We start from the raw sequence: 26022 nt of genomic DNA on the forward strand, positions 1-26022 counted from the left end.
CTACCGTGACTTTCAAAATTGCATTAGGCTACCGTGATTGCTGTAAGGGCATGGTCCATGGCGTTGACACTCCCCAGGGGCCAAGCGTGCGCTACCGTGGTGGTGCATCTTTCAATTGCATCCAATGACTGGCCCCGCAGTGGTGGAGCACGCCTAGGCTTTTTTCAATATTGCATTAGGCTACCGTGATTTTGGTTCCCATTGGCTGTAAGGGCATGGGCCATGGTGGTGACACACCGCAGGCGCCAGGCATGCGCTACCGCGGTGGTGCATCTTTGAATTGCTTCCAATGACCGGCCTTGCGGTGCCGGAGCATGCCTACCGCGATTTTCAAAATTGCCTTTGGCTACCCCGATTGCGATTCCCATTGGCTGTAAGGGCATGGTCCATGGCAGTGACACACCACTGGTGCCAGGCGGTAGCTACCGCGATATGTGTGCTATACATTAACACGAATGACTGTGATTTGGGTGGCGGAGCATGCCAACCGCAATTTGGCCATGTGTATATGCCTATCACTACCGCACTTGCGTTTTGGGGATTGGTGGTGACACAACGCTTGTGCCAGGTGGTAGCTACCGCGATATGTGTGCTATACATTAACATGAATGACTGTGATTTGGGTGGCGGAGCATGCCAACCGCCATTTGGAAATGCTCAAATACCTATCACTACTGCGATTGTGTCATGGGGATTGATGGTGACACACCACTGGTGCCAGGGGGTAGCTACCGCAATTTGGGTGCCATACATTAACATGAATGACTGTGATTTGGGTGGCGGAGCATGCCAACCTTCATTTGGCAATGCTCAAATTCCTATCACTACCGCACTTGCGTTTTGGGGATTAGTGGTGACACACCGCTAGTGCCAGGCGGTAGCTACCACGATTTGGGTGCCATACATTACTATGAATGACCGTGAATTGGTTGGCGGAGCACTTTGACAGCACCAATGGACACATCATGCTGTGTCAATGGCCAATGGGCAGTTATCAACAGTGCACAGTGGCCACATGATTAATGGCACATCATTGTGCACACAATGCCAATGTAACATTGAGCCCACTGCTGACTACACATGCCATGTTTGTGTATGTGATTTTGAACATTGGCATGTACTCCATCACATGTCACTTGTGATATTGAATGACATGTACACAGAACAGTGTTGTGATGGACTCTCCAATGGGTACACATGTCAATGTGTGAAAGGGCTGAGAAAATCACGGTGATGTATGTCTCAATGAACAATGTACATATTTGACTGTCTACTTTTCTTGGCTCAGGCACACACTTGTTGTTTACGCACAGACTGTGCTCATTGTGTTGTTGATGTGTGTTCTGTTCAAATTACGCCTGAAGGTGTGGCAAGTACAGCAGCTAGGTATGAGACAGTAGTGTTGCAGTTTCACACATATGCAGTATGAAATACTCTCAGGGCTGCTCGTGCTAGATGTGGCCATATCCCTTTGTGCATTCTCATAGTCAGATATTGTTTTGGAGGTACTTTCTGTGTGAAAGGGGACAAGTGTATGAGTGGTGTAGCTGAAGGTGTCCCTGCATGTAAGGTGGTCTGTAATTCGATTGTGATGACAGTCATTGTTGGCATTGTGTCGCCAAAATGTAAGATGTACAAATCTCATGGTGTATTGCTTTGACATGTGTACCCTTTCATGTCAACTAGGAAGAGACCAAATCTGCATTGTCCCTTCACAGTTCTGGCAGACATGGAGAATGAGGAGATCATCAGGAAATTCCGTCTGGATAGAGCCACCCTGCGAACCCTATTTGCTATGTTGGAGCCTCACCTGCAGCCTGGCAGAACATATCCAACTGCTTTCACCCCAACATGGTAGGTGATGGCGGCCCTGCATTTTTTTGCAACTGGATCATTTCAGCACACGGTGTCCAGCACAGGTGGGATATCGCAACCTATATTTAGCATGGTGCTATGGGATGTCCTGTCCGCTCTGATGATCTACAAGGACACATATATCCATTTCCCCAAGAAGCATGAGTTGGCAGGTGTTAAGGGTAATTTTTATTCCCTTGGGCACATCCCCCAGGTTGTTGGTGCCATTGATTGCACACATGTTGGGCTGGTTACACCACAGGCACGTGAACACGTCTACAGGATTCGGAAACATTTCCATTCCATCAACGTGCAACTGGTGTGTCAGACGGATATGATCATTTCGCACGTGTGTGTCAAATTTCCAGGCTCGGCCCATGACTCATACATCATGCATAACAGCATTGAGCCCCAGCTGATCTGCTTCCTGAGTGGGCATGGATTGTGGGTGAGTATGCAAAGTCAATTAGCATGCTGTCCTCTGCCACAGTTATATCACAAAGTAGGTCCATTCATCTCACACCTTGGTGACTGCATATCCCAACCGTCCTTGGTTGCTGAGCCCACTGCGCAATCCCTAGACACCGGCTGAAGTCCGCTACAATGATGCCCATGGGAGGACCCGTCGTGTGTCAGATCGTTGTTGCATGCTGCATGCTCCACAACCTGGCCTTGCACAAGGATATCCCCCGGATCCTAGACGGTGATGAGCAGCCGAGGCCCCAGCCTGCAAACCAACTCATGTCCAGTGACGAGGTTAGTGGAGAGAAGGAAGGTGTTGACCTGCATCAACAGCTCATCAACCGCTATTTCACTTGAAGGCGAATGACAAGGTACAACGGGGCCATTGTCTGCTGATGTCGTTGTTGGTGAAAAGGTCTATGTGAGCTTTGTGACTGCAGCCTGTTGTTGACTCAGTGCTGGCTGCCAATGTTTAGGTAACAGGGTAGTTATGCACAGCTACAGGATGTCTATGTTGGTACTGTTGCTCATTGTAATGTGTGCAGATTGGAGTACCTTGATGACAAGTGTTGTGTGTTGGCTGTGATGCCACTGCCTGACTAGTGACTATTGTTCTGTTGTGTTTTCCTAGGTCCCTTCAGCCTCTCCTTGCCTACGGACATACCGTGCTCCTGTGACATTGTAATCATGGGTAACATTGCACATAATGTGATAAACATGGAGCAGACACAACGACATTGGTGTGTAAGGAGTGTTTATTTACAATGGGTATATGTGACAGGGGAGTGAATATTTACAGAAATGTGAAGGGTGAAGCAATGACTTGTCAGTGATGGTAGATGAGACAATTAATCAGAGAGTCCATGTTCCGGGGGACAAGACTGGCTCTGCAGGTTGATATTGTCGTCTTCTGCAGTCAGTTCTTGGTCACCTGTGGGACAAAGGAGAGATGGTAAAGCTTGATGTTCAGTGTCTCTTATTTACAGGTAATGCAACACACATTTAACTATTTCACACATTATATGTCTGCACAGTGATCTACATCATGACATGATGTGGGGGGTACATACATTATTTTTACATGGTGTGACATGTCAATGGATACCATGCCCCAAGTGAAGATTTTAGTATTACGATGAAAGGTTGTCATCTGACAACTGGCGGATATACAACTGGATGTGAAGCATCTTTGCTGATTACTCTGCCTGGCAGCTGTTACTACTGCGCATGAACTAGCCATTGTCATCTCATGCATACATTTGTCCTGTCCTGTTCTTTGATTTCTTTGTTCAACAGACCATGCTTGTTTACTTTCCCTATGGTCCTTCATGATCAGCCCCCATAGAAGTTAAAGAGAGCATTCATTGCTGTGCATGTTGGTGCCCTGATTTGCTTCAACCTTGGATTTTGTGAGTCACACTTCTGTTTCTGTGACAGTTACATACGCTTAGCTGTCTGCACACTGTAAATTGAGATTGAATCTGTGTCAATTTTTGTGTGATGTCAGGCCTTGTGTTTTCATATGTCTCCATGCTTCTCTTGAGGTATGCTGGGGTGCATGCTCTGCCGGCTTACCTGTCCTGTTGTCGCATTGTGGTAGACTTTCTGGCACATGCTTCTGGGTGAGGTGGAGTGCTCCATCCTGCTCAGGGGTGGGACAGGGGTGCATGGTAGGAATTGTGGTACAGGCCTCCCACCCCCAAACAGCCCTCCCTGGGAAGATGGCTATCTACCTGTTAGTTTGTTTGTAGTGATCTAATGGCTTCCACATGCTTCTGGGTGGGAGGGAGTGCTCCATCCTGCTCAAGTGTGGGACAGGGGTGCATGGTGGGAGTTGTGGTGCAGGCCTCCCACCCCCAAACAGCCCTCCCTGAGAAGATGGCTACCTACCTGTTAGTTTGTTTGTAATGATCTAATGGCTTCCACATGCTTCTGGGTGGGAGGGAGTGTTCCATCCTCCTCAGCGGTGGGACAGGGGTGCATGGTAGGAGTTGTGGTGCAGGCCTTCCACCCCCAAACAGCCCTACCTGGGAAGACGGCTACCTACCTGTTAGTTTGTTTGTAGTGATCTAATGGCTGCCACATTCTTCTGGGTTGGAGGGAGTGCTTCATCCTGCTCAGGGGTGGGCCATGGGTGCATGGTGGTAGTTGTGGTGCAAGCCTCCCACCCCCAGACAGCCCTCCCTGGGAAGATGGCTACCTACCTGTTGGTTTGTTTGTAGTGATCTAATGGCTGCCACATGCTTCTGGGTGAGAGGGAGGGCTCAATCCAGCTCAGGGGTGGGACAGGGGTGCCTGGTGAGAGTTGTGGTACAGGCCTCCTACCCCCAAACAGATCAACCTTGGTAAATGGCTGCTTACCTGTTAGTTTTGAGTGTGCAATGCAATGGCTGCCACATGCATCTGGGTGGGAGAGAGTGCTCCATCTTGCTGAGCTTGGGGATGAGGAGGCATGGTGGGAGTAGTAGTGCAGGCCTCCCACCCCCAAACAGAATGAGCTTGGTAAATGGCTGCCTACCTGTTGGTTTGTTTGTAGTGATCTAATGGCTGCCACATGCTTCTGGGTGGGAGGGAGTGCTCCATCCTGCTCAGAGGTGGGACAGAGGTGCCTGGTGGAGTTGTGGTGCAGGCCTCCCATCCCCAAACAGCCCTCCCTGGGAAAATGGCTACCTACCTGTGAGTTTAGTTGATGAGATACAATGGCTGCCACATGCTTCTGGGTGGGGGAGTGCTCCATCCTGCTCCGGGGTGGGACAGGGGTGCCTGGTGGGAGTTGTGGTGAAGGCCTCCGACCCCCAAACAGCTCTCCCTGGGAAGATGGCTACCTACCTGTGAGTTTGGTTGATGAGATAGAATGGCTGTCACATGTTTCTGGGTGGGGGGACTGTTCCATCCTGCTCAGGGGTGGGATAGAGGTGCCTGGTGGGAGTTGTGGTGCTGGTTGCCTGGACACATGCCACCCTGTAAATGTTGTGTAGCTTTGGGATGATTCAGGTGGAGTCAATGTTACATCTCTGAGACCTGTGTTGGGGTTTGTGGTGCAGATGGATGGACTTGGGCCTAAGGGGTGTAGCTTTGTAGTTGTGCAAGACAGTACATAGCAGTGTGATAGTATACATTTGTTTGTACTTACCGGCCTGCACTCCCCCGGCTATTCCTGTGAGACTCTCTGGATGCAGTATGGAAAGCACCTTATCCTCCCATGAAGTGAATGTTTCTAGTGGAATGGGAGGGCTACCGCCAGTCCTCTGAACCAACTCACAGTTCTTGCTCCTCTTCTTCTTCACGATTATCTTCAGATCATGCCACCGCTTCATGATTTCATTTCTGTTGCGCAGGGTGGTCCCTACTGCATTGACCTTGTCAAATATCCTTACCCACATTTGTGTTCTGGTGGCTAATGGTGTCTGTTGGACCAGGTTACTAAACAATTGTGGTTCAACTCTGATTATCTCATCCACCATAACCTTCAACTCACACTCTGTGAATTTTGGCATTTTCTGTGGTGCCATGGTGTGTGATGTGCCAAGGGGTTAGAGGTGCAGGTGTGGAAGTGGTGGTTGTGGTGGTGATGTGTATGGTGTGTGATGTGCAAAGTGTTTAGAGGTACAGGTGTGGAAGTGGTGGTAGTGGTGGTGGTGATGTGTGTGTGGTATGATGAATTGCCTCTCCTTGCAGCTGTGGTTTTTGTCCCTTCGCTTCTGGAGTATTGCAAAGGATTCTGGTCAGGAAAGGGGCTGGTTTTCTCCTCAGCTATGTGGGTGTGTCAAAATGGGGTATTGCTGTCAGGTGTGTTATGTGGGTTGTCCTGGGATTTGTACTTTTTGAATTTGCCATGGCGGTGTGTCTTTGGGTTGTGTTAGGTGTTTTTGGGGCAGGACAAGTTTTCTATGTGCACTTGGTGGCCTTGTTCTGTATTTTCATTTCGACCACCATTTTTTCACTGAGCGTCCGCAGCTGTGGCTATGCTACAGCCCTTCCGCCGTCTCTCCCATTCATCACTGTTTGCGACCGCGGCGGTCGGAAACAGCGGAAAGTACCGTTGGGGATATCCTAATTTTCCAGCCGGTGTCTCCGCTGTCCTGGCGGCAGGTTGGTGTGTTTCCGCCACAACTCCGAATGCTGCGGATGGGATTTCACCTTCTCTGCCCGCCACGGGCGTTTTTTCGATGGCTCTTACCATCGCGTTGTTTTTTTTGGGGCGGTCGATTCTAATCGGACCGCCGGTTTTGCCACGGTACCGGTGGGCAGTTATTTTCCGCTACCATGGCGGTCGGGTGGTTTTCCGGCCGCCTCCTAATGGGCCCCTAAGTATGGTAATTGTGCAATTGTTTTTAGGTGCAGGTTGTGGGGTTCAGAGGGGTAAAGGTTGGGAATTATTTTGTGTTTAATTAATTAATAATTAGTTGTTAATGTAAATTGATTAATTAATTAATTGAAAATTATTGTGTAATTAATTTTATGTGTGGGTTGTAGGGTTTATCGGGGTAAAGGGTGGGAAGTAATTTATGTTTAAATAATTAATAATTAGTTGATCATTAATATTAATTAATTAATTGATATTGAATTAGGGTAATTGTTTATATTTATTTGTGAGTGGGTTTTTCTTTTATAGGGGTACAGGGTAGGGAGTAAATTAATTTTACTTACTTTATAATTAGTTGTAAATACTATTAGTTTTTTAATTTAAAATACATTTTAATTTTGTCTTTTTTTTTTACAGTTTAATTTTAGGTGAGGGTTGTGGGGATTATTGGGGTAAAGTGAGGGAAGTTTATGAATTTTTATGAGTTTTAATTTGTTTTTTAAATAATAATATTTCTTTAATTGGTAATTAATTATGTTAATTATGGAAGTATTTTTTCAATTTCGATGGGGGTTGTGAATTGTGTGGTGTTATAGGGTAGAAAATAAAAAAAAAGTAAATGTATGTAATAATTAATGTTTTTGTTTCTACATAATTTCTAATTAAAAATATTTATGTGTTTGACATTTTTTATGTATTAAATATAATATTTGTAGGTATTTGTCATATGTATTTAACATTATAATATGTTTAAAAAAAATAATATTACATATATATGTGTATTTTAATTCTTAGCATTTTCTATATGTTTTATTTATTTTGTTTTTTCGATATTTTGTTGTCGGTAATATTTTGTTTGTTTTTAATTTTGAACTGACTGGAGTGAGAATATTAATTGTTACCCCACCGCAATCCAACAGTTTTCGTACTGTTGCACTGATTGGAGTGGGAATAGTAAATGTTATACCTCCAGTAACCAACACTTTCCCTACTGTTGCACTCACTGAAGTGGGAATAGTAATTTTTACTCCTCCGCTATCCAACACTTTCCCTACTGTTGCACTCACTGAAGTGGGAATAGTAATTTTTACCCCTCCGCTATCCAACACTTTCTCTACTGTTGCAGTCACTGGAGTGGGAATAGTAATTTTTACCCCTCCACTATCAAACACTTCCCCTACTGTTGCACTGACTGGAGTGGAAATAGTGGTTTTTACCCCTTCGCTGTCTAACACTTTCCCTATTGTTGCACTCACTGGAGTAGGAATAGTAATTTTTACCCCTTTGCTATCCAACACTCTCCCTACTGTTGCACTGACTGGAGTGGTAAATGTAAGTTTAAAGATTTTTAAATAGTTTAATGTTTTAATTTATAAGGGAATGTTTTTTCATACATTTTATGTTATTGCTATGTATATATATATATATATATATATATATATATATTCACTTAAAAAACCATAGGTTTCACACATGTTATAGTTAGCTGGACATTTCCCTCGTAAAAAACCAATGAAATTCCCCCGTTATAGTAAGTTCAGATAACTATAACTCGCGCGCCCGCAATCCACTGCTCATGACGTCACATATTACATCACTCATGACATGGTCAGTGGCATCACTCATGACATCACTCTTGACATCATCCTTGTGATAGAGTGGCGGTCGCGCGAGTTATAGTTATCTGAACTAACTATAACGGGGGAATTTCATTGGTTTTTTACCAGGGAAATGTCCAGCTAACTATAACATGTGTGAAACCTATGGTTTTTTAAGTGAATTTGCAAGGTTTTTTAAATGCTAATTCCTAACTATAACGTGTGTGAAACCTATGGTTTTTTAAGTGAATTTGTTCGGTTTTTTAAATGCTAAGTTATGTATTTATTAATATTTTTTATTTTCAGGTTCGTCACCGTGCGCGCGCGCGCACCGAGCACCCGTGATGCGTTGTGCGTGCCGTGCGCGCACAGTGCGCGCACCCCGCGTTTTTTCGAAAAAAATAAATGTTTTTTTCATCCTTGGGGGTCCTTCAGTGACCCCCCGACAAAGGCTAGGGGGTCAGGAACTGTCCACCCTGCCCCCTTTTCACATTCTCCAGCTTTGTTTTTCACTGCCTCAGACTGCGAGAGACAAAATGGCGGCCGACACTTCCTCATTTCGACCGACTGGAATGTTTACTGTCATGTAACCACCAATCAGAATTACGCTTGCGCACGTCAGCGTGCGCGTACGGTATGCTTACCGTACGCGCACGGTGCGCGCCTATAGATATATATGTACTTTTAACTGAAATTTTCTCAGGAACTACTGAACAGATTGACTCCAGATATTCAAAAGGCACATCCCTGACCTGAGGACTTTCTCTTTGCCAAATTTCAAATAATTCTGTTCAGCCGTTCGGGCTGTACCTTGGACTAAAGGTCCCTATGGAAAAATGCATGGGGAAAACGCGTTTTGGGACCCCCCCTTTTTCTCGGCTCCCGCTTGACTAATCACCCCAAGACTTTCAGAGTAGGAGCATAGCGGAGCGCCCCACCTATTTTGAAAAATTCGCGAGGATTCGTCAACCGGCGCCAAAGTTATTCAAAATAGAATTTTCAGATTTCCTATGGAAACACGGTCCTAACTATAACTATCTACTGGCGACCGCCAGTAGATAATATATATATATATATATATATATTCACAGTATAGGCGCCCTTACTGGGAGCTCCGCCCGTAGATCGGTGGCACGTACAGCTAGTAGAGCAAAAACTGGCATGTAATTGCAGTCCAATGTAAATAAATACGTGCACTCAGAAGTCCAAGTCAGGATATTTATTCCAATTCTGAACTGGAATAAATATCCTGACTTGGACTTCTGAGTGCACGTATTGTTTTACATTGGACTGCATATATATATATATATGTTGTAATATTTTTTATAATTTTAAAATGATTAAATAAATTACAATTAATAGTTTATTAATTGTTTTAAAGTAAATATATATGATATTTTTTAATTATTATGTATGTGCGTTTAACTTCATTACTTATATTTGTTAAAATTTATATTAAATCTACTTTCTTTAAAAAAATTACTTTTATTATTTAATATATTTAATATTTATTATTTTATTTGATATATTTATAAAAATCGATGTTTTTTACAACTATATTTGTAACATCGAAATGTTTTCCTGATATTTTGTACTTGCCTGTATAGGTAGTCAATATTTTCGCATTCTATATTTTTTTATCGATATTTATTACAGCTATATATTTTTTGCATCGATATTTTGTCAGTGAACCTACTAAACTCAAATCAAGGATTAGAGCGGATTAATGTGCAGCCACATTGGTTGCACTGTTTTGAAATAATAACCCATGATTTCATTCCTTTCATGCTCCCTCCACTAGAAAGGCCTCTCCCCTCTGGAGAAAATTGTGTAAATGGGCCTAGACTTTATGATATGCATTGCTGGTTGAAGAAAAACTATTATTTTCAGCTACATAGGCCTGTCTGAAGACTCTCCTGCTCCTTGTAGATGCAGTGGGAGGTAGGGTGGGTAGGTGCTGTCATGTGCAGCTGGCTCACACTAGATTCTGATCACAGAGTTAGCTGGCCACACACACTGTTGCCTGACTGCTCTGTCTCCCATTTTCTCTCACACTCGTAGAAGAAACTGTTGGCATGCTGATAGAGTTTAAACGGCATTTGTCTATGCCACATGCTGTCTCATCATAGCCCTGCCAAGAAGCACACACCAGGTGTTAGTCTAAAACATTTTAGTACTGGTGTCCGCATTACCGCACTTAAATGCATTAGTTACGTCTTAGAGCACCCCAGGAGTCATCCTAGAAGCTGCATAGCTCGAAGTGCTGCAATGCATTTAAGCAGCGTGTATGCTCTGCTGTGAAGCTGCATGCTCTGCTGTCACAACACTGCATGCATCTTTGACTTCTTTTATGTATTCACATGAACAGAACTGAACTCTCTGTTAGGTGATGTGCGGTGGGCCAGGGAATTCATTATCACAAGACATTCCTGTCAATGAAGCTGAGCCACTCTGCCTGGCTCTGAGTGAGAGTGAGTGTGCCACGTGGTTATGATTGAATACAACCAATCTGGACCCGAAGACCGGCAGTTCCTTCATGCGGATCCAGGGGCGCTGCCTTGCCTGTTGTTATTTTCCAGCAAGGTGCTTGCCCCACTGTGACCATGCAGTATCTAATTGAATGACAGGGCAATCACTAAGGCAATGAGCGGTAGTTTTGTTTCATTTGCTGCACCGGCTGCCCAAGCTTCAAGATTTGTACCTCATCAACACAAGACCATTGGGGAGGTGGAGCTCACTACACTGAGGCAGAATGTTTTCAGAAGTCCTGCTGTACACCACCTGCCTCAGCAGCCCCAGGCAGTCATTCTCCCTCCCCTGGTATGGGCCCTGTACCCTCCTGGATGATAATATAGTCACCTGCTCTCCATTCAGTTTGGGAAGTGGGAGGCTCAAAGGGACTTGTGTCCAAGGAGAGTGCTACACTGTTTTGTAAAAGGCAGACACTCGACATACTGACCAGCCAGAGCTCAACGGACAATGCGGACTGAGCTCTGCAGCAGTGCACAGAACCCTGAGAGAGCTTTTGAGCTACCTACTACAACAGAATACTACCTGCATGATGGAGCACCAGCCTTGAGACCACAATTAGAGGGTTCAGCAAAGCAGTTGTGTAATGTGTGCAGCCACATTGTCTTACAGCCGTCAGCACTGTGCTCCTGAAGACAAAGCCTCTGCTTGCCTACTACCCGAGTGACGTTGGCACCGAGCAGCAGCATTGAGGCTATTTAACTAGCAGAGAAAGCACAGCAGTCCCAGTTGATGAGTAAGTTGCACTACTAGAGACCACTCTGGCAGCTCCAGCATTTCCGCTTGTAAGTGGTTAGTGGTCAGTACATGAACTAGCTGTGGTGCACAAGGCTATAATCCAAAGTGGACAGTCCAGCCCTGGCTTTGTTCCTTGGTTTAACTCTCAAGAAAGTGTCCCTCCAAGGAGCTGATTCCGATGCGGTTAGGAATGGCTCCAATCCTAACTGCATTGGACCTTCCCATTCGGATTCCTTTCCAACCGAGCCATTCTGATGGGCTTGGTCAGAAAGGAATCCAACTCAGTTTTCTGGATGGCTTCCAAAAGGCTCAGAGAGCCCGTCTGCCATCCAGAAACCCTTCAGTACTCCCCCGGCCGTCTCTTTCCGGCCGAGGGAGTATGATGGCAGTCTCCCACTGCCTGTTTGTGCTGGCCTTTCCGACACAGAAAGGCATTGGAAAACTGTCTTTGGGGGGCCCCAAAAGGGCCCCCATGGGTGCGTGGCTGCTGAATGGAGGCCTAGGGGGCATTGAAGGTGCCCCCTGTTGATCCCTGCACCCGGTGGCTGGCACCCCACAGGGTGCAGGGATGAACTGCACCTCTTCACTTAACGATGCAAGCATGCATTCCGTTCGGAATGCATGCTCCCATTGTTAAGTTTAGCATTGCGACTGAAAAGGGCATCCTACTTGCAGGTCTGGAACCTACAAAAGGAGCTCTTTTAGTTCCAGTTCCTGACCGATGTGGGACGGACTCCGGTCCATCTGACATCGGAACTGGCCCCTAAGTGTCACACATTTGGTCATTGAATGTCACTCATAGGTAAACTGAAACCATGAAAATGTCACACATTGGCAATCTGAAAATGTGGCTGTTATGTCATCATAGGTGACTAACTGGTACACATAAACCAGCCAAACCAACAGCATCAAGGCCAGCATGCAAGTCAAACATGATATTGCTCCACAGTAACACTGGAAAAGATAGGGATCATAAGCAAACTTGATTTGGCCATTTACCGCTACATGGCCATGGAACTACTCCTAGGCTCTAATATCCCTGTAATATTGGAGGTGCCTTAAGCCCTTAAGTCTGCTAATTTCCCCATTTTTTTAAATATCTTTATTGGTATATTCAAGATACAAACATAGTAGAGAAACTGGACAGTAAAACGTACATCCCCAGGTGTGATATCAGAGCAATACAAGAAATAACAGTTATAACTGTATTGTTGGCAATCGATATGGAGAAGTGCGATAGAAGGCTCAGCATAGAGGACAACTTAATCCAGCTAAAAAGTCAGTTAACATTGTCTCATAGTGTTTGTGTACAGTTTGTCCAAAGAACAAATATCAATGTGTTAATAAAACAAAAACCATGTGAACATTTGTAGAAATTTCTGGCTGGAGGCCACCTCCTGATGAAGTGTGGAGGGGGGTATTGAAAGGGAACATATGATGCAATATCTATGACCCACATGGAGTGAAGGGGAGGGGAAGGGAGTCCTAAGAATAAATTGCAAAGGGGAAGGCCCTGATAGCTAGCAGAGAAGGAGCAGGCGGGGGAGAATATAGATCTTCAAAATATCGGACAAACACATCATTGATGTCTGCCTAGGTAGTGACCATCTGTCCCATAGAGTTGCAGACAACTCCTATAATTGTCCTGGGGATTTCTGATCCTAATAACCTTGCCAATGTATGCCCTGGTTTATCGCCATCTGCATGGTGGTGCACCAGGTCAGACTTATAATCAAGATCACTTAGGGCCATATGTAGGTAGCTAAATACCGGTCGGTAACTGCCGAAAATCGGTAATTTTCTCGTTACCGACCGGTATTTAGCCCTTTCTAATGTAGGAGGCAGGTTTTAAGGATTCAGTAATTTACCGATTCCTAATTTTAAGGAATCTGTAAAATACAGAATCCTAAAAGGCTATGTAGGAGACACTCAAGTGAGTGCATTTTTGCATTCAGGATTCGTTATTTACCACCAACTACAAGTTGGTGGTAAATACCGAATACCTTTAAAATAGCAACAATTTGCTTTTTTCAAGGTGCCATATGGCAGACATACATGCCCTTAGGGCATGTATGTTCTCCACATGTGCACACATGCACGATTCAGGAGTGCAACAGGGTGTCAATGTGACACCCTGCCACCCTTGAATATGCTCCCCCTATTACCGATTCGGTATTTACCGAATCGGTAATAGTGAATGGCTTCCCATTCATTCCTATGGGCCTACAGGCCCATAGGAATGAATGGGAAGGTGATTCCTTATTACCGAATCGGTATTACCGATTCGGTAATAACAAATATTACCGATTCGGTATTTTTTACCGAATTTTTTGCTACATATGAAATACCGATTCCTAAATACCGAATCGGTAAAATTCGGTATTTAGGAATCGGTATTTCATATTTACCTACATCGTTTAGCCTCATCGCAATAGTGACAGCGAAGCTTCGCCAATAGTGGCTAGGGATCCGCTACTGTCTCAATTTCTGCAGCACTTATTTGCATCTCCAGGTCTGAGAGAGTGCGAAGGAGTGCAGCCCTCATACTCCAGGACCAATCCCTAGCAATAAGTGACCTTGACGGGCTGTCCTACATAGATATTCCGAGGTCTGCACCAGAGGCCAGAAATATGAGGCGCAAAAAATATAATCAAGTCTGGTGTGAATCTGATGATCACGGTCATAGCAGGAATATTCAGTCTATTTGGAGTAGCCTAAGCTTCAAATACCATGCAAGTGTAGCATCTTGGTCCAGTGCTGGAAGTGTTTAGTCTCCTGAACTCCCTGCGTGCCTGGGAGCAGGAGTACTGAGCGGTCCAACAGTGTCATACATGCAGTTAAAATCCCCACACCACAACCCAGGGGCCTGGGAATTCAGAAGGAGGGATGGAGACAGAGTGTGGAGAAACTCGCCTTTGTGTATATTAGGTGCATAGATAGAGAGTTGGGAGAGGGGACGTCTATCTAAGGAGCCCTCGATTAGAACGTATCTTCCTTCTGAATCATTTAATACTCTCTATATCACAAAGGACACCCCAGGGGATATCCACTTCAGTACACCAGGGGGAAAGCTGGGTAGACGTTCCCATAGACTTGTCCACTCCAGCGTCAACCAATCTTTTCAAGTTCCCCCATCGTAAGGTGTATTTCTTGAAGACATGCTATGTGAATATGCCTTTGTCTAAGAAAAATTCGATATAATCTCATAGGTTTTGCCATGATGTTCCAGGTTAATATACTAAAGGAAGGGACCATAGTAGCTGGTGCTTATTCCTAAACAAAAGCATCCAAGACACTCCCTCTCCATGACCATTCCCCCCACGGATCCTTCAAACTCTATTTCCCAGTCAGAGAAAAAGAAACACACAAAACTGAAACATAACACAATGGCCTGATCTGAGGCTTGGACACCAACAAGCATCTTGCCACCATGTCCCAAAGAACACAAACGATCTGCAGTGTGTACTGACAACAGTAGAAATTCCTTGTGGAAATGTGCTGGGGGGGGCGAGCCCTGTGAAGAAATAGGTTATTGTGGTTCAAGGGATTACATCTGGGCCAAATTTAAAGAAACAGAGTAGTGAGCCCCATTTTAGTAATGAACAAATCAAATGTACCAAACCGCCAAACATATTGTTAGTTCCAGCACTTGCGGTACTACTCAAGGGTAGCCATCCTGGAGAAATCATCAGGAGACTGGCATTTCTCTGCGTGGAGAGCCCTGTGGGGTGATCAGAGAAGCCTCTTCTGAGACGACAGAGCCAGGAACCCGAACCTTTGAGTCCAAGTGGACTCCTGCGCCACATGTTCATCCTTCAGATGGGTACATGGTTTGCGTGGGTGGCAGAGGCACTTTGTTCTCCCATCGTACCATCCCTGTAAGCTATCACCTGCAACGTCGGGCTGCTCATTTATGCCCTTAGAGATCAGCCATCCCTAGGCCTCCTCTGAGGTGGAAAAGAAATGGGTGGAGCCGGAGTCGACCATTCGCAGGCGGAACGGAAACTGCAGAATATAGGAGAGGCCAAGGGTGTGGAGTTGTGCCTTTACCGCCCAAAATGAGTTGCGCTTCCTCTGGACCTCAGTAGTGTAGTCTGGGTAAGCTGTGATCGTTGCACCATTATGCATCCTGGGCCCATTGCACTTTGTCCTTAACATCTGCAGTAGGAGGTCTTTGTCCCAAAAGTTAAGTGGGAGTGCTCCAGGGTGCAGGGGGGGACCTGGAATCCTATGCACCCTTTCAATAGAAAAGAATGTCGGGACCCTGGCAGCCAGCACTGTCTTCATCAGCCATTCCTCGAAGAACAGCACCATGTACAGGCTTTCAGAGGCATCTGGGAACCCCCAAGAAGCTAATATTTTTGCTCCTGGAGCGCTCTTCTGCCCTTGCTGTATGGCCCCTTACCTCCCTCTGGAGTGTTTGCAACTGGTCTTGTAAAGTTATCACAGTTGTCCCTATTGATTTTAGTTTTGATTCTGTCGCATCAATATGCTCCGCCAGCTTGGTGTGGTCTGCACGCAAGATGCCACTCTCAATTTGTATGACTCCTAGTTGAGCCTTCAGGGCAGTTTTGGAGTCCTGTATGGCCTGCAGGACCCTTTTGATCATGCCTGTGTGTGTTTTTAAGTGTACTTTCCAGCTGGCAGATCGGATCCACCAGAGGCAGGGTAGCAGATAGCATGGCCATAATTGACCTCTGGGGCAGGGGTTTAGAGGCCTTAGAATGCACCATTCCACCAAGTGTCTCCAGCACTCCGGTCAGAAGGTCCCCCCCATCATCCACCACAGAGACATCACGGATACAGCTTGCAAGCAGTCAATCTCACACTGCAAAGCAAGTGGTGAGACTTACACCATCCCCTGGCCCCCATGTATCATGGCCTTAGCCCCTAGGCTGTCACATTCATCATACTCCCCTTCACGGATATAGCACAGGTCAGAGAAGTCGGAGCAGGGAGGCCAGCCAGGCCACTTCACTCCCCACTGGCTGCAGTAGCTTTCCTGGAGGTTGGTGAACCAGTGTCCTCTAGGCTGTATCTTATGGGTCAGGTGGAGTGCACTGGGGAGCATAGGGGGCCCCTGGGCACAAAGGTTGTTTGGTGGTCATATGGGCATTAATGCCTAAACCACAACTACAGAGAGAGCCACAGGGCATAAGGTGCATATTGAGGGAGGTCAAGCGTCAGTCAACTTGTAGGTCTAAAGATCGAGAGACCTCTTGAGGGAGCTATGTAGCTCCAGAACACCCATCACCACCTAGACTATCCTGAATGGGACACACAGTGTGGTTCCGCAACTGCAGGGCCCCCTGAGAGTGAGGTGAAACATATTCCGTGCAGCCCTTCAGGTCCAATGCAAGTGTAGAGGCAAGCAGAGCAGCTTTTTTATTTAAACAGGCACGGGGGCTCCCTCATTAAACAGTATCCACAGCCTCCCTGAGGCAGTTTAGCATAGTTTTTAATGTGGGCAATGGCTGCAGGCCCAGTATTGAAGTGAAAGGGGGCGGGGTGCTCAGTCTACAAGTCCCTCGTTATAAGTTCCTGAAGCAGGTGGAGTCTCCTACTCGGGCAGATGAGTCCCACAGTGCCTTCACAATTCCCCTGGCAGCAGGGGAGTGCCTGTCGCTGAGCGCGATCGCTGAACCATTAATGCCAGTCTGACTATGAAGGCAGGGCACCGTCGCGTCTCTCAGAAAGTCTTCTCCACAGTAGGAGGATCGACCCACGGCCTGGTACTGCCCACTCTGGTCACCCCCTGCAATGGAGGCTGGGACACAGCTGACGTGGCCAAGAGCAAGGAGGCCACAGAAGCCGCGTCTGGGCTCCTCTTCAATGGGGTAGCATAGCCTCTGCACGTATCACACCACCAAGGTCTTCAACACACTTAGAGGATCCAGAGGTGTAAAAAGCAGTTTGGGGCTCTAAATCACTGTGAGGCATTCGAAGACGGCGTCATATTGGCCATGCACCCTCCTGCTATTTTCTCCATAATTAATTTTACATTGCAGGTGCCTTCAGCATACAGTTGGTTTACAATGTGCTTTGTATTTCACCATGACTGCTATTTATCTTCTGACTCTGTTTTTTTGTGTCTAGTAAAACATGATTGTGGCTCAAGGGATATTATTGAGAGCTATACCATTTTGAGCTCATTTTGAATCATAGTGAAAATCGTCCATACTTCAAATATGTACATGCTATTACCTAAAATTAAACTATGGACTTTATTCACAAATGTAAACTTAGACCTGAAGCTTAAGTTTAGACCTGAAGTCAAAGTTTAGACCTGAAGTCCAAGTTCAGACCTGAAGTCCAAGTTTAGACCTGAAGTTTAAGTTTAGACTTCAGGTCTAAACTTAGACTTCAGGTCTAAATTTAACTGTGTCAATTGGGCCTACAGTGTTTATTTACGTTTTGTAATAACATGACAATCTGTAAATAAAAGCAGCTTCCAGCATTTTCAGAATAAACTCTAGATTTGATTTGTTTATGCATAGTTTGTGTACAAAAGCTTCTTAAAAAGGATAATATCTTAAGATAGTGTTTAGGTAGGTGGTTTTGTAAGCTGACTGTAATAAAGACTCTTTATGTTTTCTTTAAGATGGGAAGATTTACGATGCATATGTGATTTATGCAAGAAAAAGCCAAACTGGTGAAAATGAAACAGATCCAGTTGAATATTTTGTGTATAACATATTGCTAGATGTCCTTGAAAATAAATGTGGATATACAATATATGTTCACGGGAGAAACCCGCAGCCTGGGGAAGGTACAGTATTGATGATTTCCATTTATTGATTGTTTTGAGTCCTATCTCAAAGGGTCAGAGAGTTTTGAGTATTTTTTCCATAATCCTTAAACACCATATGTCAGAGAGATAGAAAATTCAAGGTTACCCTCAATATCTCATACCGTACCAAAAGCAGAAAACAGGACAGCACCTTTTACAAATGATGTAACCTAAAATGGCCATCCACCCATACTTATTTGGTGGAAACAACACATTTGAAAAGAAAATCACAACAGATGCCTCTAAAAGTGTGTGAAACAGTTGCAAGATTATATTTTATGCAGGACTCTCCTTGGTTGTTTTTTCCCTACCTTTCCCTCAGTCAGGGTTAGTGGTTGAGGTGGCATTCCACATTTCTGTCTTAGTGTCCTGGATGACGTGTACAACGTGCTATGTGTGGCTGCTAGATCTGTCAGCCTTAGGTTGGTCTTTCCCCAAACTTTTTCAATTACTCCATTCTTGCTGATCTTGTTTTTGATGGCCTAGAGTGCGTGTGCGCTCTCCTCAAACCATGGTGTAATTGACTTACCCCCAATTGTCACATTAAATTTACTGCTCAGTTTCTAGTAAAATGATACTACATGTACTCGGGACCTGTAAACTAAGTGCCACTAGCGGACCTGCAGCACCTAATCTGTCACCCACTTAAGTAGCCCTTTAACATGTTTAAGGCCTGCTCTGCAGCTGTGTGCAGTTTTAAACTGCCATTTTGACTTGGAAATATAAATCTTCTGCTAGGCCTAAACCGTCCTTTTAAAAACATATAAGTCAGCCCTAGGGTAGACTCTACATAGCCCATAAGGAAGGGTGCAGTGTATTTAAAAAGTTGGAAATTTACTTTTACCTTTTAACATGTCTTAGTAGTAAAAACCTCTTACATTTGTTTTTCACTATTGCAAGGCCCTCCTCTACCATAGGATAACATTGGGTTAACTTATTACTTTAAAAAAGTCCAACTATATTTGTATGCTTCTTCCGACAAAGGATCTTCTGACAAAGGCTCTACTGAAGTGATGAACCAGGGAGAGGGGCAGACTTGAGAGTCCCCTTTGACAAAGGTTCCTCAGATCTGATCACCTGGGAAGAGGGGCTCTGCAGGTCACAAGGTATAATAAATACTGACATGGTTACCACAACCTTCAAGAAAATGAGGACCGATGGAGCACCAGGGCCAAATGGTTTACCAGCACACGTGTTCAAAATAGCACTGGATTTATGGGCAGCAATCCTAACCCCGCTTTTTAATAACATCTTTTCTCCAGCAAGGACGCCAGATTCCTGGAGGGGCTCCATACTTGTCCCCATCTTCAAAAAAGGCAACAGCTTGAAGTCATCAAATTACAGACTTATAGCCCTTCTCGATCTTGAAGCAAAGGCTTACGCTCAACTTCTCCTGAAGCACCTGGAGTCTTGGGCACAAGAAAAAGGCATCATTCCTTTCCATCAGTTAGGCTTCGGGTCACAGTCGTCGACTTTGGACAACATCATAGCGTTAGCTCATCTATCAGCACAGGCCGTAAAGAAAAAGAACCTCCCATCGTCTGCTGCTTCATCAATTACAGCACAGCCTTCGACAAAGTCGATCATGGAAGGTTATGGTGGAGTGAGACAACTGGGGAATTCCATCCAAATGACTGAATGCAATAAGATCGCTGTATGAGGATACCTGGGTGTGGGTCAAAACAAGCACTAACACAGTGACTTCTAAAATTGCTACAAACAACAAGGCTGTGTGTTGGCACCTCGCCGCTTCAATTTGTACACTGCAGACCTGGGGGCTGCCCTGCAAGGTGCCAACGTAGCATCTCCTAAGGCTGGGAAGTATGAGGCTGCTGGTACTACAATACGCAGACGATACAGTTATAATGGATCACACCAAAGTAGGCCTCCAAAGAGCCCTGCATGCCTGTATTGATTTAACAAGGCCAACTATTTGATGGTCTACCAGGGGAAGACTAAGTTAATCGTCTTCAGGAGACAACATCTCAAAAGGCAAGCATAATGGCTCTTGGGTGATCTGCAAATTGGTACAGTGGCATCTTATAACTACCTTGGGGTCTGGCTCTCAGAACGGGCCAACTTAAACGTCCATCAGAAACCTCTGACCTCTAAGGCCAATGAGGTCATCCACCTGCTTAGACAACTGAGCCAACATCTGCTAAGCCCCTCAGCTACGCCGATACTGACCATTCTAAAAGCAAAACTGCTACCAGCTATCAGCTACAAATATCTGACTACAGTCCAAGCTAAAGCATATAAATCAGTGCTGATCATCCCGTGGTCATCCAGGAAATCAAGGCTGAGATTGGAGCTCGGCTTCGGGAGGCAGGACTTGACGTGCCAGCGGGATATAATAAAGCTTTACCTAAGGATTTTGAGGGCTCCAATTGACACACTAAGATATCAACTGAGATTAGCCTTAGAGGAGGTAGGGACAGCCTGGTATGCCAGTCTTGGCCATGCTATAAACACACTGAGGATTGAGGCAGTGAGCTCACAACTTTCAGAAATTCCACTCTCCGCCTGTAGGAAAGCAGTAAACAAACAAGTCCGGGAAACATCCTTCACTCAATACATCAAAGTCCTCCGCTCAAGTCCTATCCTAGAGCCTTTGAACAAATCATACATGCCGGGAAAAGCTCAACCCTATCTAAGCGAGGCCCTGACACTGCAAGTCTGCAGGAAAATACTTTTGATGAGACTCACAACTCTACATATCACTGATTTTAATTCAGCATGGACATGCAAGGGGGAAAATACAGAGTGCAGGCCATGTTCCTTCAGGAAGGAATCCTGGCTGCACATCCTGTGCTGTTGCCCTAAACTGAATATTGAATGTCGGCGCCTTTTCCGCCTGATATGCATCGCTAATAATAATAATAATAATAATACTGAAGCTTAAAAAGCGCGACAGCTACCCCAAACAGGGGTGTCCCGGCGCTGAAGCAGCAGGTAATTGCGTCCAGAGGGAGCTCTGGTGTTAACAGCCCATATTAATCTGCCCTAAAGAGCCACATCTTCAAGGCCTTTCTAAAACAGGTTTCTGAATTGGCCTGCCGCAGGAACCCTGGCAGAGCATTCCACAAAGAAGCCTTTCTGACTGTGAGAGCTCTGCCACCCAGTCGGGATTTCGCAAAGCGTGGATTGCGCAGCAAGTTAAGAGAATTGGATCTCCACGCACGATTTTGTTTGTAGGGACACAGTCTTTCCTTCAGATAGCCCGGGCAGTTTTCATTAAGGGCCCGGTAGGCCAGCGTCATGGTCTTAAATGTGATTCTTTTCTCCACTGGAAGCCAGTGGAGCTCCTGTAGATGCGGAGAGACATGGTGTTGAAACGGTATACGAAGAACCAGTCTTGCAGCCGCATTCTGAATCATCTGAAGGCGACAGATGGCGTATTTGGGGAGCCCAAGAAATAAGCCATTAGCGTAGTCAAGCCTAGATGTAACTGTGGCATGAACTACTGATTTACGGCAATCTTCCGGTAAGAAATGTAGAACTTTCCGGGGATTTTTTAATTTACTAAAACAAGTTGCAGAAACCTGCTGTATTTGGGCTGAAAAAGAGAGGTCCGCCTCCCATCTCACCCCTAAATTACGAATACGCGTAGCAGGGGATGGTGGTAGACCCCTTTCTGGTGGCCACCATAGATCTGAATCTGGCACTGAGCCCTTGCCGAAGAACAGAACTTCTGTCTTCCCAGCATTAAGTTTTAATTTGTTTGAGTTCATCCATAGTGCAATGTCTCGCAGACAGCCTTTGAAGTTCTTGAAGGCGTCTACCGTCCGCTCCTTAAAGGAAAAAAACAACTGGGTGTCATCAGCGTAAGAAATCGCTTTCACTCCCCAGTTGGTAATCAAGGAGAACAGTGGAGCTAGGTAGAGGTTAAAAAGTAGAGTGCTCAGAGCTGAGCCCTGGAGGACACCGCACCGAAGCCGTTTTGGTTTAGATTCAAATGGCTGAAGGGCAACTCTCTGAGTATGCCCGCTCAGATAAGATGTCAACCAAGTCAGCACTTTCCCTCCAAAGCCCACCCCTTGTAGTCTCTGGACCAATATGGTGTGGTCGACAGTGCCAAATGCCGCAGACAGATCCAGGAGCACCAGCAATGCTGATGCCCCTGAATCTAGCGACCATCTCACCGACTCTGCCACCACAAGGAGAGCGGTCTCCGTGCTAAACCCCGCCCGGAAACCCGATTGTGTATCGTGCAGGGCACCATTCTGCTCAATAAACTTGGTAAGTTGATGCTGAACCAGCTTTTCCAACATTTTTCCTAGGGCGGGGAGCAGAGAGATGGGTCTAAGGTTGCTAAGGTCTCCTGGGTCACCGTTTGGTTTCTTTCTCAGAGGGAGAAGTGTCGCATGTTTCCACTTGTCTGGAAAGATGCCTGTGTCCAAAGAAGTGTTCCATATATGAAGTAGCTCACTTGCCAGGGAATGGGATAGCATTTTCCTCAATTTGGGAGGGCAAGGATCATCTGGGGCGTCTGAGCGGCTAATGGGGCAAAGTCCTGTAGAAAGGTCTCAGCCCTGTGCTTCTCCAAATCAAAGACAATGAACTTAGCAATACTGGGGAAATGTATGCATCTGTACTGGGGAAATGTATGCATCTGATCAGGATCGTCTCAAATAAGGTGCTAGAATGTAATCCCGCTCCTGTAACAGATATGCCATATCATGTTGAAGGACGTAGGGTGGCCCCGACAGGCACTAAGGAATTCTGCTTCTTTAACCAGAACTCTCGAAGTCCCAGTATTTTAAAACCTTAGTATTTATTTGTTTTCAATCAAAAAGGCACTACATGTTAGACTGAGGACTGCACAATGTGCTAAAAGATCAACGGCCATACATAAAGTCAGGACATTAAAGGGAATGGGAGGGTGTAAGTGGTGGGAACTGTCTATTTTAATTATTTTTTTAGCCATGCTCTTGCTTTAAACTGTAATGATTTAAGTTAATGGAACAGTTAATAAATTCATACTCATACTCATAGTCACTGGTCTTTTGTGACCCCAGCCAAGCTGGGGCCAAGGCAGGGAGGTCGGAAGTTCCAAACATTCTGGAGGTGGAAACCTTCGGACCCTTCTTCTAATTCAAAGTGGCCACCAGGTATAAATAATGAACCCTCAAACTCAACTTTTCAGTACACCTATGGTCCTGTGGAAGACTCACAAGGACTGCTGTGTTGCTCTGCAAGAAGGGCTGCCACTCTGCTGCCCTTCTGTCCACTGCACTGCTGCCTGAGGAAAAGAACTGGACCTGCAACTTGATACCAGGAATGCCAGAGTGACTCCAAGGGCCAGGTGGCTGTCCTCCTGATCAGAAGCCTCAGGGACACAACCGGCTCTATGCACCTTGAACCCAGCACCTAGACTCTGTCTGCTGTGAGACTTGCCCCCAAGTGGTACCATCCCAGTCCTTGACGCTCAGAAGTGGACTTTAAGGTGCTCTGCCAGCCCAGCTGTGGTCCTGTGTGCAGAAGTGGTGCAGCGCAACGCAGCTCCCCGCAGCCGCTTCAGAACTGCAGCAGAACTAAACATCCCTGAAGCCAGACTTCACATTGTAGGACAAAGTATCCTCAGATTCACTGCTGTGTGATACATCCTTGACACAGGGCTCCATATCACAAGCCTTAATCATTGGCAACCTCGATGATGACGCAGGACTCTTAGTCAACCTGGAACCTCTGGAGCGCTATGCATCTTCACTGAAAGACTTCGCATCTCAAGCTCCTCATTGACGACATCCTAGATGACAATGCAGGGTTCCCCATCGCCACACAGCAACTTTTTTGAAACTGCTGCTGTACAACACATCCTCAAAGTGGGATCTAACAACGCTATGCAACCAGATTCTAAGGTACTCTTGTTCAGTGGGCTAAACTTGGTCCCTGAATCTGGCCTGTGATCCTTCACCCTCGACCTTAACTTGTGATTTTTTCCTGATCTGGCACGACCAGATAACCACAGTTGGCACTTGGTGCTTCTAATCAATATTTTCACATAAATAATTCAAATTGCATATCTCTGGTTCTACCAATTTAATTTTTGTCGTTTTGGAGTCAAATGATTTATTACATTTTACTCTATTTTACTAAATTGGTGTGGGATTTTTCTGGTGTTGTGTTTCCACTTCTGATGGATACATCTGCCAGTGGATTCCTCACCTTGTGAATATCCCCTGCGCCAGCATTCCACGGAACTTTTCTTTCCCAGCACTCCACGTCGACGTGGGCGACGTCATAATGCATCGGCTCCGCTCGCGACTCCATTCGACGTCACCGGAGCCACAAGAAGCCCACGTCGGCGTGATGACGGCAGTTCCCTTTTTTCCGCGCCATCGACGCGCAATGGTTTTTTTCCAGTGCTCTCTAGCTACTTTGTAGTTTAGCGGTGTTACTGTGTTAAATTCAGTATGTCTTCGACGAGGAAGTCGGGCTTTAAGCCCTGTAGGGAATGCGGAGGCCTGATGTCCATGACGGATCCGCATCAGGACTGCTTATGGTGTCTTTCTTCTGATCATGACATGGAGGAATGCGGGTGCTGTAGGAGCATGAATCCTAAAGCGCTGAAGGAGAGGAAGACCAAGCTCTTCATGAAGAAAATCGGTGAGGAGAAGAGAGGGAGAAAAAAGGAGAAGTCCAGGCGGGAGTCGTCGACTTCGAGGTCTTCGAAGTCGAAGAAACACCACAAGAAGAGGAAGCATTCTTCTCGGCGTCGCTCCTCGAAGTCCAGGAGGTCGAGGTCGGCTTCGCCCCGTCGACGTCGGTGCAAGGACTTGTCACCTTCTCCTTCTCCTGCTAAGTCTCCGAAGTCTCCGTCGCCGAAGCGGGCTCCAGCTCGTTCCCCGACGCCGTCACCGGCTCCGTCCAAGGCTTCGACTCTGGGTCAAGTGGAGTCGATGTTCCTTTGGATGAGCAAGATCAGGAGGAGGCTGTTCCGGTGCCGGATGACTCTGCGGCTCCGGTGGATGATTCTGCGGAGCCGACGCCGGTGACTCCACAAGGGGATACAGGGACGGTCCCTTATCCACAATTCCCGGCTCCAGGTACGGATCCCACAGGATTTCTGAATGCCATGTATGGTATTTTTATTAGGGCGTCCTTCCCATCCGGAGCACCAACTGGTCCCGTGGGTCCGATGGCTTTTACGCTAGGGGTGCCGCAGCATTACGCTCAGGCCCCCTTTATGCCCTTTATGCCGATGGCGCCTTCTTGGCAGTTTCCGGCGCCGGCTGGAGATCCAACTCGACCTCGGATGGACCGTCAGTCTTCGGAGCCTTCTTCGACGCCGAGGCCAACTCCATCGGCGCCGCGTCCGGCGCCGCCGACTCCACTTATGGCGCCTCTGACTCCGGTGCCTTTGGCTCCACCGACGCCGCGTACGACGTCGACGACGCCGGCTACCCGGATCCGGTCGAGGCGGGAGGCCCAAAGGGTGTTGGAGGAAGGAAGATATCGGGCAGAGATGGAAGAAGGTGAGGTCGACTCTTCTTCGGATGAGTTTGAAGGAATAGAGGAAGCAAGTGGTTTGGATACCACCCCAGAGTGGGAGCATGCTTCTACAAGGTCTCCTCCTCCACAGGAATTGGCACCCTACCATGTGGTGATTAAGAAGGCCGCAGAGTTGTTGGATCTGCAGCTGCCCTCTGTGGAGTACAAGTCAAATCTGCTTACAGAGGTGTTACACTCTCCGACGTCGGCTTCGGAGCCTTTGTTGCCTTTCAATGAGGCCATCTTGGAAC

The 26022-nt window shown here is 46.2% G+C and overlaps 1 protein-coding gene across 1 annotated transcript in view; it reads left to right on the plus strand.

The window, feature by feature from the left end:
• Positions 1 to 26022, plus strand: part of IL1RL1 (interleukin 1 receptor like 1) — a 506285-nt gene that overhangs the window by 403610 nt on the left and 76653 nt on the right. The window contains exon 9 of the mRNA XM_085620499.1: positions 18089 to 18256. Within this exon, the coding sequence (XP_085476625.1) occupies positions 18089 to 18256 (168 nt within the window). The remainder of the gene's footprint in view (positions 1 to 18088; positions 18257 to 26022) is intronic.

The sequence above is a fragment of the Triturus cristatus genome, chromosome 8 (genome assembly GCF_964204655.1).
Source record: "Triturus cristatus chromosome 8, aTriCri1.1, whole genome shotgun sequence".
Taxonomy (NCBI): Eukaryota; Metazoa; Chordata; class Amphibia; order Caudata; family Salamandridae; genus Triturus; species Triturus cristatus.